This window comes from Oncorhynchus nerka, linkage group LG28 (assembly GCF_034236695.1).
Source record: "Oncorhynchus nerka isolate Pitt River linkage group LG28, Oner_Uvic_2.0, whole genome shotgun sequence".
Classification (NCBI taxonomy): Eukaryota; Metazoa; Chordata; class Actinopteri; order Salmoniformes; family Salmonidae; genus Oncorhynchus; species Oncorhynchus nerka.
Window position 1 is genome coordinate 72,953,930 of NC_088423.1, and position 16,048 is coordinate 72,969,977.

The window sequence follows — 16,048 nt, forward strand, 5'->3', positions numbered from 1 at the left end:
AAAAGTAATCAATGTAAACTGTTGTTTTAAGGGTGGAATTTCAACCACAGGATTTTGCCATCATTGTAACGAAGTTTGAACATATACAAACATTGTATTATATATGTTGAATTTGTACCTTTGAAACAAAGTCAGATCTTCAAAGTTATATCCACTATTATTTTTAAAAAAACTATAGGCTGAGCAGCACTTCCTACTGGAGAGTTGATATATCTACAGCTAGTCATTTGGTCTCCAATACTGGGTTTTAACCAAGCCCATTTTAGCATTGATATTTGTCAGTGACTACTAACAATATTCTATTGTGAGAATGATTATTGAGAGATCTCTTAATAACTAAATTCACTGTTGCTATCGAAATCATTCCAACGGGTATGTTTAACAGAGTTAAAGCTATTGTTTCAATTCAACCCAGGGTAAAACTTAAAATAGACGATGCACAATACTTATAGGCCTATGGTTTCAAGGTTTGGTTGATTTCAAACCTAATCTATTAAGTTAATCATTAATATGTCTCCATCTCAACCAAACGTTAAAGAACAGGACTAAATCAAATCAAACTTTATTTCAAGTGCATTTCAAGTTAGATTTGATTAGATTTAGTCACATTCTTGAACATAGATTTTTGGTTGAGATGGAGATGTGAATCCAACATATTTTAATTTGTAGACAAACTGAAATTAAATCCAGAGTAAGTCAGTGGCACAGATGGAACTATCCAAGCAGAAGATACATTCCTTCAAATTTAGATGTTTGGTTGCATTGACAACCAAACACAATTCAATATCACTTTTGAAATACAACAAATAACCTATGAACTTGTCTACAAGTTAAAAAAATTATATATTGTATTCACATCTCCAACTCAACCAAAAATCAAAGTTAAAGAGTGGATTAAGCCAGTAGCTCAGATGGAGCTATCCAACCAGTAGATACATCTCAATTAAATGTTGGTTTTTGGTTGCTTATCAACCTAACACAATTCAATAGGACTTTTGCAGTACAGTAAATAGACTAATGCTAAGGCTGTCTTACAAACAAATGTAACATTCAACCTTAAAATTAGTAACACATCCATGGCCACATTTTGAGGTGACTATAACTATTAATGTCTGCTTATGTAATCATATAAAGCGTGCATGTTCAAGATAACATGCATAGGTTATCACGGGTCTGTGGAGATCTTACAATTGCTGTAATAATCTGCACAATTTCTCGGACGTCATTGATCACTTGCACTATGTATTTTAATGTAATCTCAACTGCAATCCATCAAGGTCATTTGGTTCTGCTATTAGATGAAGCACGGTGATAACACATTCATCTCTTGTATAAACCAAAAATCTGACATGGATGGATGTTGATTAATGACTTGTATCACGTGTGACCTGCCTTCATTTATATCAGGGTGACTGCCTGCACGTATATCTGACACCTTTCTTCAAACACCTATAAAGCAGTGCTATTCAGATAATTCAATCGCCATTTATTTCATAGGGAATATAAATCCCCCTTTGACCCTTTAAACATTGGTATCATATAGGCTACCTTCTGATCAATCAGTTTGCCACCAAATGAAATTATAACTAGGTTCAGAGGGTGGCATGTTACTGTATTAGACCGAGTTCGAGTTGATGTTTTGTCCAACAGAGGGAGCTCAATGAACGGAGAAGGAGTGGAGTGGTAGCGGGGAAGGGACACTGTCTACATGTATGCCTTATCTTCTGCTCCCTGTAGTCTTTTAAAAGGAGATGCGACATGTAGAGGATGGGATGTTTTGGTTGCATTAATCAATGTCACTTTTTCGTCTTTGTTGTCTTTGATGTGAAACAGACACGCTAAGAGTGTCGCCCATGCTGTGGAAAAAGGGAGCTGTGGTGATGGAGAAAAAGCACCACTGCGGGGTATTTCCAAATTATACAACTCCGTCCACTTTTTTATTCTGTCAGCTGCTTCTTGGATTGTCAATATATTCAAGGCATGTGGAAAGCCATGCCACAGTAAGAATGTATCTTCTCCACTAGATAGATGTCCACCAACAGTAGGCTATATCCTATTTTATATATGTTCATCAATATATAGCCATTAGATTGGAATAAATAAATAAAAAGTGGGATTATCCAATATGTTATTGTTTAAAAAAGCTATCAAGAACATTGTATTTTAAAAGAATGAAATACTGCATGTAGGCCCAGTAGTGTACCTTATTAAATAATTTAATGTAGCCTATAGATGTATTATCAAAACATGGAATCACATGAGAGAGTTCAAATAATCTCACCCAACCAACATTATAAAGGCTACACCTTATATATATATATATATATATCTCAGTGATGGAGAGATTACTCATGCAGGTATAAGAGCTTTGCTTCAAATCACTCGATTTATTGATACATTTAAAATGTTTTTAAAAAGTTTGACCCAATAGAAATAATGCGATGTCAGTCATTTGTGGTTTTATTAGTTAACTATTATAGCCCAAAATTGTTATAGGCCTATCCTGAGATGTGAGCAATTGGCTAGTAGGTCTACCATCCCTCCCGAGGTTTAAAGATCCGTGTAACTCCTTTTATTTTTGAGACATCGCTTGAGTCAACTTAAATCGTTCAAATGTGTATTGGGAAGTTTGGAGTGAATGCTAACAGGGAATTATCACCACAGGACAGATGCCTCTCATCAACAGACAAGGAAATAATAGTGATGGCTTTAAGTCCACACTAAATAACATCTTAAGACCTTGTGAGGATGTTATAACAGGCAAGTTGATGAAATGCGTGGCAAACGGACCTTATTCATAGACATCACACTTAAATATGACAAGTGTAGCTGAAGAATAAATACATTATGTCATTCGGGTTTGTTCTAAGTAGTCCAGCATCAGGATGAATTATTATGCTTCTTACCACCTCTTATGGAAATAAGGCCACTGGTATTCATGAATAGACTAAGTTTTATCTACAAAATAATTAGCTGAGTACTTAAAAATATTCTATACATTTGCCTATTATAGACCCATATATGGAGAGAAAAAAGTTCAGAATCTCTCTTTCACACAAGTCTCATATAAAGAAGGTTCGTTTACTTAAAGGCGCACGGTGGAGTCTTTACAGCAGAAAGTCTGTAGCATGTTGTTTTTATTAAAGACTCGTTTAAGGAATTGCTTTCACACTTACCGTTTACCAAGGTGTTTAATTCTCTCGTAAATACCACAAGCACCACTTCTCCAATATAACATCTTACTCTGATCCCATTTTGTTATAGTATATTCATTATAATATCTTAAATGTAAGTCAGTGTGTTTAAACTGGCACTATCTATTCAATACAGATAACATATCAATGTCAATGTGTTTGCTTTGACTTATAACGAGAGACATTGTGATAAGTACTTTCCCTCCCCAACATGGATGGCTGGGTTCGTTTATGTAAATTAAGCTAGATTTTAATTCTATCAGGAGGACGGCCCTGTTCTCTACCCAATAAAAACGGACCGCAGCTGACACCTGGTTATAAACACAGGAAGGATTCCAAAGTCCTAATCAGAAATCAGTAGAAAAAAACGAAGACGCATCTGCAACAGACACACGGAGGCAGGCGCGATGACTTCCAGTAAAATCGAACTCCCTGGTGAAGTGAAGACCGACGCCGATGCCGCTGCGCTCATGGCATCTCTCCAGCTGATGCCCTCGCCGGTGCCCAACGCGGAGATCAAGTACACCAAGGTCTGTGAAACAACTTAAACTTTTACTCCGAGTCACATATTATGTTCAATGTATCATATCTCTTCTTTTATGCAGAATATTTCCCCCCTAAAGGTATTTGTCTGTAGATAATAGACACAATTTTCAAAGTGTGTAACTGTCCAATTTAGCCAATGTCTTTGCGCACAGTACAGGTGATTGAGTCCGGTTTCAAATGTTCATTCAAGTTTTGGATTTACCCTCGTAAAATTTGTTTCAGATCTTTGCTCACATTCATTGCTCAACTCATAGCATAGAATACAGCTCATCAACATGTGGCGTACAGTATGTGTGAAACTTTTCTAAAAGTTATCACATACGGCCACATCGAGTGTTTTCCAAGGCATGTTTGAATGATTAACAGCGTTGCCAACATAATTATATTGCACAGGTGGTTTTTATTTAACTTTTATATTCACCATGACTCATATAGTCTGTATGTCATCTGCAGTGGCTACAATGAATAGTATTTATCACAGGTGACAGCATCATTTAGTGAAGGTCAGCATTTTTTCAGATAGAATGTTGTCGTTACGCAATTCTGTCCAGATAGAATAACCTGCCGTTATGTGATTGATAATAAACGCATGTTATTAACTATTTATTGATTATAAACATGATTCCCAGGTATCTTATATCACTTGCATACAATTAGAAAAAATACCTTTGTTGCTGTGATTCATTCACACATGTCATTTCAAAAGACGATTGAATTGAAAATGTTCACTTTGGAAGGTATTTTTGTTGTAAAAATCCATGGTTTGGTCTGATATACATTTGATAGGCCTATTATCATATTTTATCTTAAGTGTGCTTTTTTTCGTTTCAAAATATGTATTTAAACTAATTGTATTCAATCATATCAAAGCTTGAACATAAAATGAGGATGGTCTTGGTTTCTTTGCCTCTACCGTAAGAAGCAATTTCCCTGGTTTCAGAACCCCTTACGCATGTTGTAAATTCTATTCATTTTACTATGATTCAGAATAAGTTATTAGATTCACGGAATTAATTGCAAAGTCGTGGTGTTCTAGTCCATTATTGGCCTTAGAAGTCCGCATGACTCTTCTGACCTCATGCAAAATTACGCAAGAACACATGATGAAATGTGAAGACTTATTTCAATCACAAGTCTCATGTTTCCTACATATTTTATTTTGTGTGTACTCTATAGCCTAGACATTGTATTTGAATGGTATTTGAATAGATTTTTGTGCCGTTACACTTGTGGTTGGTTATTATGGGCTCCGTTGGCGTTTAAGTAGGCCTACACAGCAGGAATCAGACTCCAAGTGCTTCCTCTAAAAGTGTCATATTTTTGGTCATTATTGTTTGCACATTTTAGGCTTGCATTTTGAGGATTTCATTAATGAGAATAATATAGGCCCTGTGATGTCAGTATAGGCCCAGTATAGGCTGTTTCTCAACCCCCTTTACTTAATGCTGGTATACATTTAATCAAATCACTAGGACCTGACTGTAGAGTCACCATCCAAACATGTATAATAATGTGGATGTTTGTCTGTTTGCTGTAGCATGGTTCCTTCTGCAGTTTGAAATCCTATGCTTTTATTGCCATGAGTGTGAGTAAAGGGCACTTCTTATTGAGGAGAGCTCCATAACAGCACAATATGAAGTACAGTGTTGTAATCAGTGTTAGCCTCACACCTTGTTGTTGTAAGTTCAAAGGGCACTTCGCTGAGGAAACAAGCAACTTACAGTGGTCTACTCGCCATAAGAGGAGAACTGGTTTAGCATGCCTGCCTGATGTGCACAGTCATGCTATCAGCTCTGCTTCCCTCCCTCTCTCCCTCTCTCTACCTCCCTCATGCTTAGTATTATTTAAAAGAATGCACGCAAAGGGTGGAATGTATAGGAGAACCTTTAGGGAGCGCAGGCCTTGGTGAATTAACCCCCAGGAATTTGAATCCTCTAGTCCCTGTTGGTTTGGTGGACATGGGGGGCAGGAGATCACTGATTTATGGCCACCCCTGATGCAGGCGCTCCTCTCCTCACACCCTGTTCATGTTCTATCCACCCTACCGCCTGCCTGCCAGGGGGAGAATGAACACTGCGAGCAGGGTCCTTAGCTAGGAGAGAGCTGGCCTTCTGGACTGTGGGCGCATGCTCTCTGTGTAGCCCTACGCATTCTTCCACTCCTTGTAGGCTAGTTGTGTGATGTGCCTCTGCCTTTTGCAGCCAGACGTCCAGTAGAGAGCTGAGAATGAACATGCTTGTAACGCAGCTCCTTTACACTCAGGGTTAGAATTGTTTCCTTGGTCTCACATGAGCTTGAGTATGTTGATGTTTTTTCTACTTACTGTAAAACATGATCATTGATAAGTGAATATGAATACAGTTTGAGATAGTCACTATGGCTGGGCATGTATTTTTTTCAGTCAACAGTTTTGTTTTGCAAATGGATGTTACTAATAGTGTGTCCTTAAAGATAGGGCCATAGTATGTTTAGCACCAACAGTGACTGTAGAGAGGTGTGAGATAGAGAGGTGTTATCGTCATAGACGCTTTGCCCCTTGTCCCTTTCACTGAGCCATGAACTGTTTGGCGTCAAAGAGACATTTGTGTGAACTTGTCAGTTAAGCTATCTCCCTCCCTGCGTGGGATTGTGCAGATCAGTGAAACTTTGGAAGGTCTGCTCAGGTCTCCCTTTGCTTTGTTATTAAAAAAAATCTAACTTTTCACACCCCGCTCTCCTGTAGCTACAGCCGTAAAAAGAGGGTGCTCGGGTCTCGGTTCCTCCATCCACCCTACCCCCACTTCACCATAGCTTGTGGCCTGAAACCAGCTGGGTAGTAAGAGTCTAAGCTAGTATAAAAACATAGCGTTTGAATGGTCACAGGAGAGTCAGCTTTAGAGCTCTCCGTCTGTGAGGTAGTCCGCAGGGCTGATAGCACCACGAAGGAAGCCATAAATTAACCTACCCTGATGGGCATTTATTGATGATTTTAGCTTTTTGCAGAGCGGGGAGAGAGAGGAGAAGGATAAACTGTGTGGTGTATAGTTAATGAATGGAGACAGAGCCAGTGTTAGCAGGGTTTTAGGGGGTGATTTCTCTGGCCCGGGTGGCTTCTCACACCGCTCAATGATTAGGAGTCGTTAAACCAGACACCTAGAAGAATAAATCTTTAGAGATGGAGGGAAGGAGCATTTCTGGCACATTCTCCTTCAAGTTGTTGAGAGAGACACCTGGAAATGCAAAGTTGAGGTCACAAAATGTGTTTGATTTGATACTTAGTGTGTATGATCCTGCATAATGTTTGAGCGGCCAAGGTATAGACATTTCTTCTGTCATTGTTTACTATAAAACTGTTATGCAGGGATTCCTCATTGTCAATATGACAGAGGTAGCTGAAGTTAATGGTAAACTGGAGTCACTGTAGCACGGTTGTAGTTTAGTGTACTTTTACAGATGTAGGATTTTGAGTTGAGAAAATATTCCTGCAGCAACAGGGGATTATTATGTGAATTATAATTCATGAACATTTTTGTAGGGGTTGATACATTTTTCGTAAGGGATAATCAAGTCTGAAATTTCAAAGTGGATATTACAAACTTCAGAATCCTTTCTAAACTTTAAATACACCACAAGTTTTACTGTTCCAGCATTGCAGTTCTCCTGTAACAGGGTTCTCAAATTAAGATCCTACACCTGTGAGCGTACATAGACTGTGGGGAATGAGGACTGTAAATCAGTGAATCCTGGCAGAGGAATTTGGGCCGTAATCCAAATAGGGTTTAATTTTCAACTGTGTCAAATGCAGTGAAACAGGAAGGGCTATGCGTATGCAACCTTCACAATGTTCAAACATACCAGACTTTAACTAGACGCAGTTGCCATGCTCATTATATAGCTTCCCAATGTAAATAAAGGCTTTTATTTTCCAGATTTGCTTACATTAACTGTTTTTAAAAAAACGAATTGTGCAATTGCTGACACTTTAGGCCTTAATAGGAATCTATACCCTGCATATTGAAGCGAGGAAGGGTTTTGTAAACTAATCTGTGAGAAGTCCAGTCAGTCAGTCAATGCGGATGAATGAAAGAGGCCCCATCAATCCGTCACTGATTGAGATAGTACAGATGAAGGCTGGGGCTCCCCAATGCTAGGTGCTGTCCACTGGGCTGTAAATTCTGGGCCTGTCTCACAGTGTGGGTCAGTGACCTGCCTTGCCAGAACCTGACCTGCACTTCTGGACTTTTTCACTTCAAAACCACCATCTTACTGCGATGAACATCAAACAAACCCCAAGGTGGAGGACACTGGGAGACTGAATGATTTATCACAACTAGCACAGCGAGTGTTCTCTTTTTCTTCTTCTCTCTCTCTCTCCGATTCCCTCTCTTTCTCGTTTCACACTCTCCCCCCTTCTTTCTCTCCGACGCACAGTCACAAACACAGTTATACACATCCCTGGTTGTGACAGGGTGAGCTTGCGGTACCATGAATATGTCCGTCGTTGTGAAATGGCTGTTTGTGCAGTGAGTGTAAATTATCGTCTGAGCAGAGGTGTCAACATTGCGTCTCCTGTCTCTTAATCACTCTTTAAGGAAGCCCGGTGACAGGGAGGTTATCCCATTAACTTCTATACCTTAAGTCTTCAGGCCGGTTGACATGGAACGTGTAAATCCTTATGGTGTCATTGTGAAAAACTGCTGGCTCCATAAATCCTCTGATATCCATAAAAAACTCTCCCCTCTAGAGAGTCTTAGATACACAGAGAGCAGAAGTCTGCCAGACATGAAGTCATAGTCACCAGGCCCCAGTCACCCCTTATCACTAGTGGATCACTGTAGTTATATTCTACCCAGATGACATTTATTTGTGTTATTTCTCCCACTGACAGAATGTAGTGGAAGCATAGAATGTTTTATTCTTACATCAATGTAATATTTTGATCATTTGAACCCTTAGAAAAATATGGTTAAGTCTTTCAGTCTTAAAGGCTTATGCTCTTTATGAAAATCTGGGATTTGATATCCCTAATATTATTTTATGAAATTAGGCTATTTCTTTAACACAGATATTTATTGAATTAGGATAAATGTTATGTTTGAAATCTGCGCAGATGATACAGCTGATTGAAAGACAAACTCAGTGTACCTCAGTGAAAGTGTCAATCTCAGACTCTGTAGACATTGGCACCACATGGCGGCTTAGAAGAGGCTGTGCCACCCAACTCCAACTCCCGCATGTTCCATCCATTTGAACAAATGACAATTCATATTCAAACACAGTTTCCTATTGAATTTCTGTTTCTTGCGTTAAGGAGTGAGGGGGAACAGATTCAACTTTCTCACCACACACACAGTCAAGACAAAGATGTTTGCCAGTCGGTGACAGCGGGGTCGTCCCCTCCACACCCAGGAGAGCAGGGTGGCATTGTCTCCGGGTGTGTGAATGGAAAACATGAAAGTTCTTTGGTGTCAGGAAGACTGGGGAAAAAACACCAACTGGGCTCCAGTTTCACATGCCCTCCCCTCGCTTGTAACAGTAGTAATTATAAATGTCTTGAAACAGATCCAGAAAACAGAACGGAAATAGAGGTCCTGTGATAGGAAAGGATATGAAACTTCCTGTGCAGACGAAAGCTGCAGGTGCCCTGATCAGGATCCGTCTGGCTGTGGAATCTTGGCCTGCTGTGTATAAACATATATGTATGTTTTTAACTCTCTCCTGCCTCCTGAAAATGGACGAGAAATGAGTCCCATTAAATATTCCTTAAGCGTGTGAGCCATGAGAAGACGCTAGAGGCCAAACAGATGTTTTGCTGGCTGCTGTGAGTACTTTGGCATCCCCTGCCTGCCCTCACTCCCAAGTGCAGTTGTAGAGCAGCCTCCAGAGAGAGCACAGTGGCAGATGAGAAATGGATCAGCAGGACTGCGCCTTGAATTTACTGAACTGATGGAACATTACTCTTTAGTTTCTCAATGTCTGCTGATTGCACATGTATTCTCAGGGGACTCCCAAATATATCTACCTTTTGCTTGGTCAAGGTGATAACCACCTAGTCCCATTGCATTGAGAGCATGTTGTAGATAAGCAGAGCATATTTTTACATTGACATGTGTGCCCTTTATAGTGAACAATAGAGCCACGCTGATGTGATCAGAAACATGTATTCTGTAAACCTTGTGTTCATCGTTGGCTTCAGGCACGCAAGTCTCATCATTTCATCAGCCAAACAGACAAGTACTGTCAGCAATGTGAGATTGACAGTTTTAACAGAAAAACATGGGGGTTGCTAAATGTTTGCAGCTGTCCTGTGGCCCATGCATAAAGTGTTGACCTATCTGCAGACTGTCCAGTTCCCATCCACGCCAGGCAGCTCTCTCTCTCTCTGTGTTGTAGGAGGATCAGATGTCACGGCTTCACCGGGAGCACAAACTCTGCCAACTTTCTGTAATACCAAAATGGCCTGCGTGTTTACCAAATAATAAGAAACCACACAGCTTGAAGCATTCCCTCATAAACACAAATCGAATGATTTCATTCAGTATAAAGGTTCTATGCATTTTTAGCAATTGTCTTCATGTTGGTGTACTGTGAGAGGTCTGGATCCCACCACTTGTTTTCTTTCCTATTTTGTACAATACACACAACATATAACTTTCCCATGTCAGTTATCATCTTAAAACAGGCTTTGGGACTGACATACAGTACCAGTCAAAAGTTTAGACACATCTACTCATTCTGGGGGTTTTCTTTATTTGGACTATTTTCTACATTGTAGAATAGTAGTAAATACATCAAAACTATGAAATAACACATTTGAAACATGTCGTAACCAAAAAAGTGTTAAACAAATCAAAATATATTTTAGATTTGAGATTCTTTAAAGTAGCCACACTTTGCATTGATGACAGCTTTGCACACTCTTGGCATTCTCTCAACCAGCTTCCCCTAGAATGCTTTTCCAACAGTCTTAAAGGAGTTCCCACATATGCTGAGCACTTGTTGGCTTCTTTTCCTTCACTGTGCGGTCCAACTCATCCCAAACCATCTCAATTGGGTTGAGGTCCGGTGATTGTGGAGGCCAAGTCATCTGATGCAGCACTCCATCACCATCCTTCTTGGTCAAATAGCCCTTACAGGTGTGTTGGGTCTTTGTCCTGTTGAAAAACAAATGATAGTCCAACTAAGCTCAAACCAGATTGTCACGTTCGTTATAATGAATGGACCAAGGCCGAGCGTGCGTAGAGTTCCACATGTTTTAATCAAAGAAACTCACCAAAACAAATACAGAAAACAAGCGAACCGTGAACTAATTGCAGTGTTAACAGAAACTACACAAAAACAAGATCCCACAAACAGGTGGGAAAAGGCTGCCTAAATATGATCCCCAATCAGAGACAATGATAGACAGCTGCCTCTGATTGGGAACCATACCAGGCCAACATAGAAAATGAAAAACTAGAATGCCCACCCTAATCAAACCCCGACCTAACCAAATAGAGAAATAAAAAGGCTCTCTAAGGTCAGGGCGTGACAGTACCCCATCTGGCCGCAAACCTGAACCTATAGGGGAGGGTCTGGGTGGGGATCTACCCTCGGTGGCGGCTCCGGTGTGGGACGCAGACCCCGCTCCGCTCGTGACTCCGCCAACTTCGGTGGCGCCTTTGGTGCGGGGATCGTCGCCGGGGACTCCGGACCGTAGATCGTCGCCGGGGACTCCGGACCGTAGATCGTCGCCGGGGACTCCGGACTGGGAACCCTCGCTGGAGGCTCTGGACTGTTGATCAACGCTGGAGGCTCTGGACTGCCGACCTACGCTGGAGGCTCTGGACTGCAGACCGTCACTAGAGACTCTGGACTGCAGACTGTCGCTGGAGACTCCGGACCTTGGATTGTCTCTGGAGGCTCTTTGCCATGGATCATCACTGGAGGCTCCGGGCCATGGATCATCACTGGAGGCTTCGGGCCATGGATCATCACTGGAGGCTCCTGGCCATGGATCATCACTGGAGGCTTCGTGCCATGGATCATCACTGGAGGCTTCGTGCGTGGAGCAGGCACAGGGCGTACCAGGCTGGAGACACGCACTGGAGGCCGGGTGCATGGAGCTGGCACAGGATATACTGGACCGTGGAGGCGCACTGGAGATCTGGAGCGTAGAGCTGGCACAACGCGTCATGGCAAGTGTGGGGCGCTGGCACAGGACGCACTGGGCTGTGAAGGCGCACTGGAGACACAGTACATATGGCCGTGGCAGGACTTACTGGACCGTGGAGGCGCACTGGAGGTTTGGAGCGTGGAGCTTGCACAACGCGTCCTGGACAAAGGACCACCTTCGCACGGCACTTGCGGCGAGCTGGCACAGGACGCACTGGGCTGTGAAGATGCACCGGAGATACAGCGCGTAGAGCCGGCACACTGGAGGTCTGGAGCGTGGAGCTTGCACCACCCATCCTGGACAGATGCCCACTTTTGCACGGCAAGTGCGGGGAGCTGGCACAGCACGCACTGGGCTGTGGATGCGCACTGGAGACACAGTGCGTATAACTGCAAAACATGGTGCCTGCCCAGTCACACACTCCCCACGGTGAGTACGGGGAGTTGGCTCTGGTTTAATCCCTGGCTCCGCCAACCACCCCGTGTGCCCCCCAAAATCTTTTTTATGGGGCTGCCTCTCGGGCGTCCGTCGTGGTCGCGAACCCCGGTGTCATCGTTGTTGCTCCTTCGCTGCTTCCGTCTGCTTCCACGGCAGGCTATCGTATCTCTCCAAGACTTCCTCCCAAGTCCAGGATATTCTCTCCTCAACCTCCTCCAAAGACCAAGACACCATCTCCTCCAGGGCAGGCTGCTTGGTCCAGTTGAGGTGGGATCTTCTGTCACATTCGTTATAATGAATGGACCAAGGCGCAGTAGAGTTCCACATGTTTTAATCAAAGAAACTCACCAAAACAAATACAGAAAACAAACGAACCGTGAAGAAATTGCAGTGTTAACAAGCACTACACAAAAACAAGATCCCACAAACAGGTGGGAAAAGGCTGCCTAAATATGATCCCCAATCAGAGACAACGATAGACAGCTGCCTCTGATTGGGAACCATACCAGGCCAACATAGAAAACGAAAAACTAGAAGGCCCACCCTAATCACACACGTGACACAGATGGGATGGCGTATCGCTGCAGAATGCTTTGGTAGCCATGCTGGTTAAGTGTGCCTTGACAGTGTCATGAGCAAAGCACCCCACACCATCACACCTCCTCCTCCATGCTCCACGGTGGGAACTACACACGCGGAGATAATTCGTTCACCTACTCTGCGTCTTCCAAAGACACTACGGTTTGAACCAAAAATCTCACATCACCGGTCTAATGTCCATTGCTCGTGTTTCTTGGCCCAAGCAAGTCTCTTATTATTATTGGTGTCCTTTAGTAGCGGTTTCCTTACAGTAATTCAACCATGAAGGTCTGGGCCTCCCGGGTCACGCAGTGGTTAAGGGTGCTGTACTGCAGTGCCAGCTGTGCCATCAGAGTCCCTGGGTTTGCGCCCAGGCTCTGTCATAACCGGCTGCGACCGGGAGGTCCGTGGGGCGACGCACAATTGTCCTAGCGTCGTCCGGGTTAGGGAGGGCTTGGTTGGTGGGGATGTCCTGGTCTCATCGCGCACCAGCGACTCCTGTGGCGGGCCGGGTGCACGGTGTACCCTCCGACACATTGGTGCGGCTGGCTTCCGGGTTGGATGCGCGCTGTGTTAAGAAGCAGTACGGCTGGTTGGGTTGTATCGGAGGACGCATGACTTTCAACCTTCGTCTCTCCCGAGCCCGTATGGGAGTTGTAGCGATGAGACAAGATAGTAGCTACTACAACAATTGGATACCATGAAATTGGGGAGAAAAAGGGGTAAAATAAAACATTCACACAGTCTCCTCTGAACAGTTGAGATGTGTCTGTTGAACTCTGTGAAGCATGTATTTGGACTGCAATTTCTGACACTGGTAATTCTGTAGCAGAGGTAACTCTGGGTCTTCCATTCCTGTGGCGGTCCTCATGAGAGCCAGTTTCATCATAGCGCTTGATGTTTTTTTGTGACTGCACTTGAAGAAACTTTCAAAGTTCTTGAAATGTTCCGGATTGATGGACTGTCATTTCTCTTTGCTTATCTGAGCTGTTCTTGCCCATAATATGGACTTGGTCTTTTACCAAATAGGGCTATCTTCTGTATATTACCCCTACCATGTCACAACACAACTGATTGGCTCAAACGCATTAAGAAGGAAAGAAATTCCACAAATTAACTTTTAACAAGGCACACCTGTTAATTGAAATGCATTTCAGGTGACTACCTCATGAATCAGGTTGAGAGAATGCCAAGAGTATGCAAAGCTGTCATCAAGGCAAAGGGTGGCTACTTTGAATAATCTAAAATATATTTTGAATATGTCGAATTTTTGGGGGGTTACTACATGATTCCATATGTGCTATTTCATAGTTGTGATGTCTTCACTATTATTCTACAAAGTAGAAAATGGTCAAAATAAAGAAAACCTTGAATGAGTAGGTGTGTCCAAATTTTTGACTGGTACTGTAGCTGTTATTTTTTTCATTTTGCTAGACTTGATTGGAGCTAAGACATGGTCAATTTATTTATAATGGCTCATTATCAAAGGCAGTGAGTACTTATATGGGGATAATGATTTGTATACAAATGAAACCGCCATGTGTGGTGAGAGCAAGGACACCACGGGGGGATGGGAAAAAACAAAAAGAAAACACATCATTTCAAAATTTGCACTTTTGCACTTGAGTTTCCATCTTAGTTTTTCCCCCTTCATTTCTAAATGAACCTAAAAGCAATTTTAAGAAACGTTGAGAGTTGATTTAGTGTGCAGCCTTGTCGTCTTAATCAACTCTCTGAATGGGACGAGACAAAAGTAACAGCCCCCTGAGCCCCGAGAGGGCCGAGCCAAACGGTGGCTGATGTTTGTCCTTTTCTAGCCATGATTTAGATGGCTGCCTGATCCACTGTTCCCCTGTTTTATCCACTCTCCTTCGGCGGTGCCTTGTGAGCGGGGTTACGCCGTGCATAAAGCTACCCACGGACTGCATTCTTGCTCAGACTGTCGGGGCTGTCAGGGGGCTCCCCTGATTTAGGACGTTCCACTACAGTGGCCCCTATAAATTTTAAAACTAATTCCGTGCTCTATAGGGCTTTCTGTTTTTGTAGCAGGCCCTCAGCTCCTCGTCATCACTGACACTTTTATGAAGTGCTCTTAATGAGAGTCAGATTAAAGGTGGCCCCCGATGGAAGGCGCCTGAGAACACTCAGCTTGGATGAACTGGAAGAGAACTCACTGAGAAGGCTAGGCTGGGGCTGGGAGAGAACTCACTGAGAATGCTAGGCTGTGGCTGGGAGAGAATTCACTGAGAAGGCAAGGCTGTGGCTGGGAGAGAACTCACTGAGAAGGCTAGGCTGTGACTGGAAGAGAACTCACTGAGAAGGCTAGGCTGTGGCTGGGAGAGAACTCACTGAGAAGGCAAGGCTGTGGCTGGGAGAGAACTCACTGAGAAGGCTAGGCTGTGGCTGGGAGAGAAACTCACTGAGAAGGCAAGGCTGTGGCTGGGAGAGAACTCACTGAGAAGGCTAGGCTGTGGCTGTGAGAGAACTTACTGAGAAGGCTAGGCTGTGGCTGGGAGAGAACTCACTGAGAAGGCTGGGCTGTGGCTGGGAGAGAGCCCACTAATAAAGGCTGGGATGTGGATGGGAGAGAGCCCACTGGGGGCCTGTGTCGATTCTGCTGTCTGAAAGGACTGTGGGTCCACTTTGTGTGCTGTGCTGGGATGTGTTGGACGAGGACCCTCAGTGGGCCTGTTTCTATCTGTTGTGTGTGTGGGGAAGTGTTCAGGGCAGGCTAATACAGATTCATTGAAATGGTATACAAGTTTGTATGGTATGGCCCGCAGAGTGGTACAGGCAGATACGAACACCTGAACACTCAAACATGAGTTATTCATGTGCAAGGTTCTTCTTGTAAAGCAGACAACTGCAGGAGAGAGTGAGTGGGAGGGAGTGAGAGTGATGTCTGTGTGCTGAGTCTTGAATGGTTTCCAACTGAGCTGGCATTTTATACCTGCCCTAAAGTAAACACTCCTCACAGTTTACAGCCAATTAAATTGTGCTTAAGCCTCTAAGTTTACGTTGGTAAACATGTTGTAGAGCTAGAGAGGCCTGGGCCAGCGGGACACTTGAACCCTGCTTTCAGTTCTGCTCTCAGTGTATCTTTTCTCCCTCTCAAATAAAAGTATGGTAAGAGCACATGTGTATACAGGAGGATTTA

General features: G+C 43.1%; 1 protein-coding gene across 1 annotated transcript in view; it reads left to right on the top strand.

Annotated features, from left to right (window-relative positions):
* The first annotated feature begins 3,507 nt into the window (after positions 1-3,507).
* LOC115113656 (aldehyde dehydrogenase 1 family, member A2) overlaps positions 3,508-16,048 on the top strand; it is a 28,478-nt gene continuing 15,937 nt past the window's right edge. Inside the window, exon 1 of the mRNA XM_029641547.2 lies at positions 3,508-3,724. Coding sequence (XP_029497407.1) covers positions 3,602-3,724 — 123 coding nt within the window. The 5' untranslated portion in view covers positions 3,508-3,601. The remainder of the gene's footprint in view (positions 3,725-16,048) is intronic.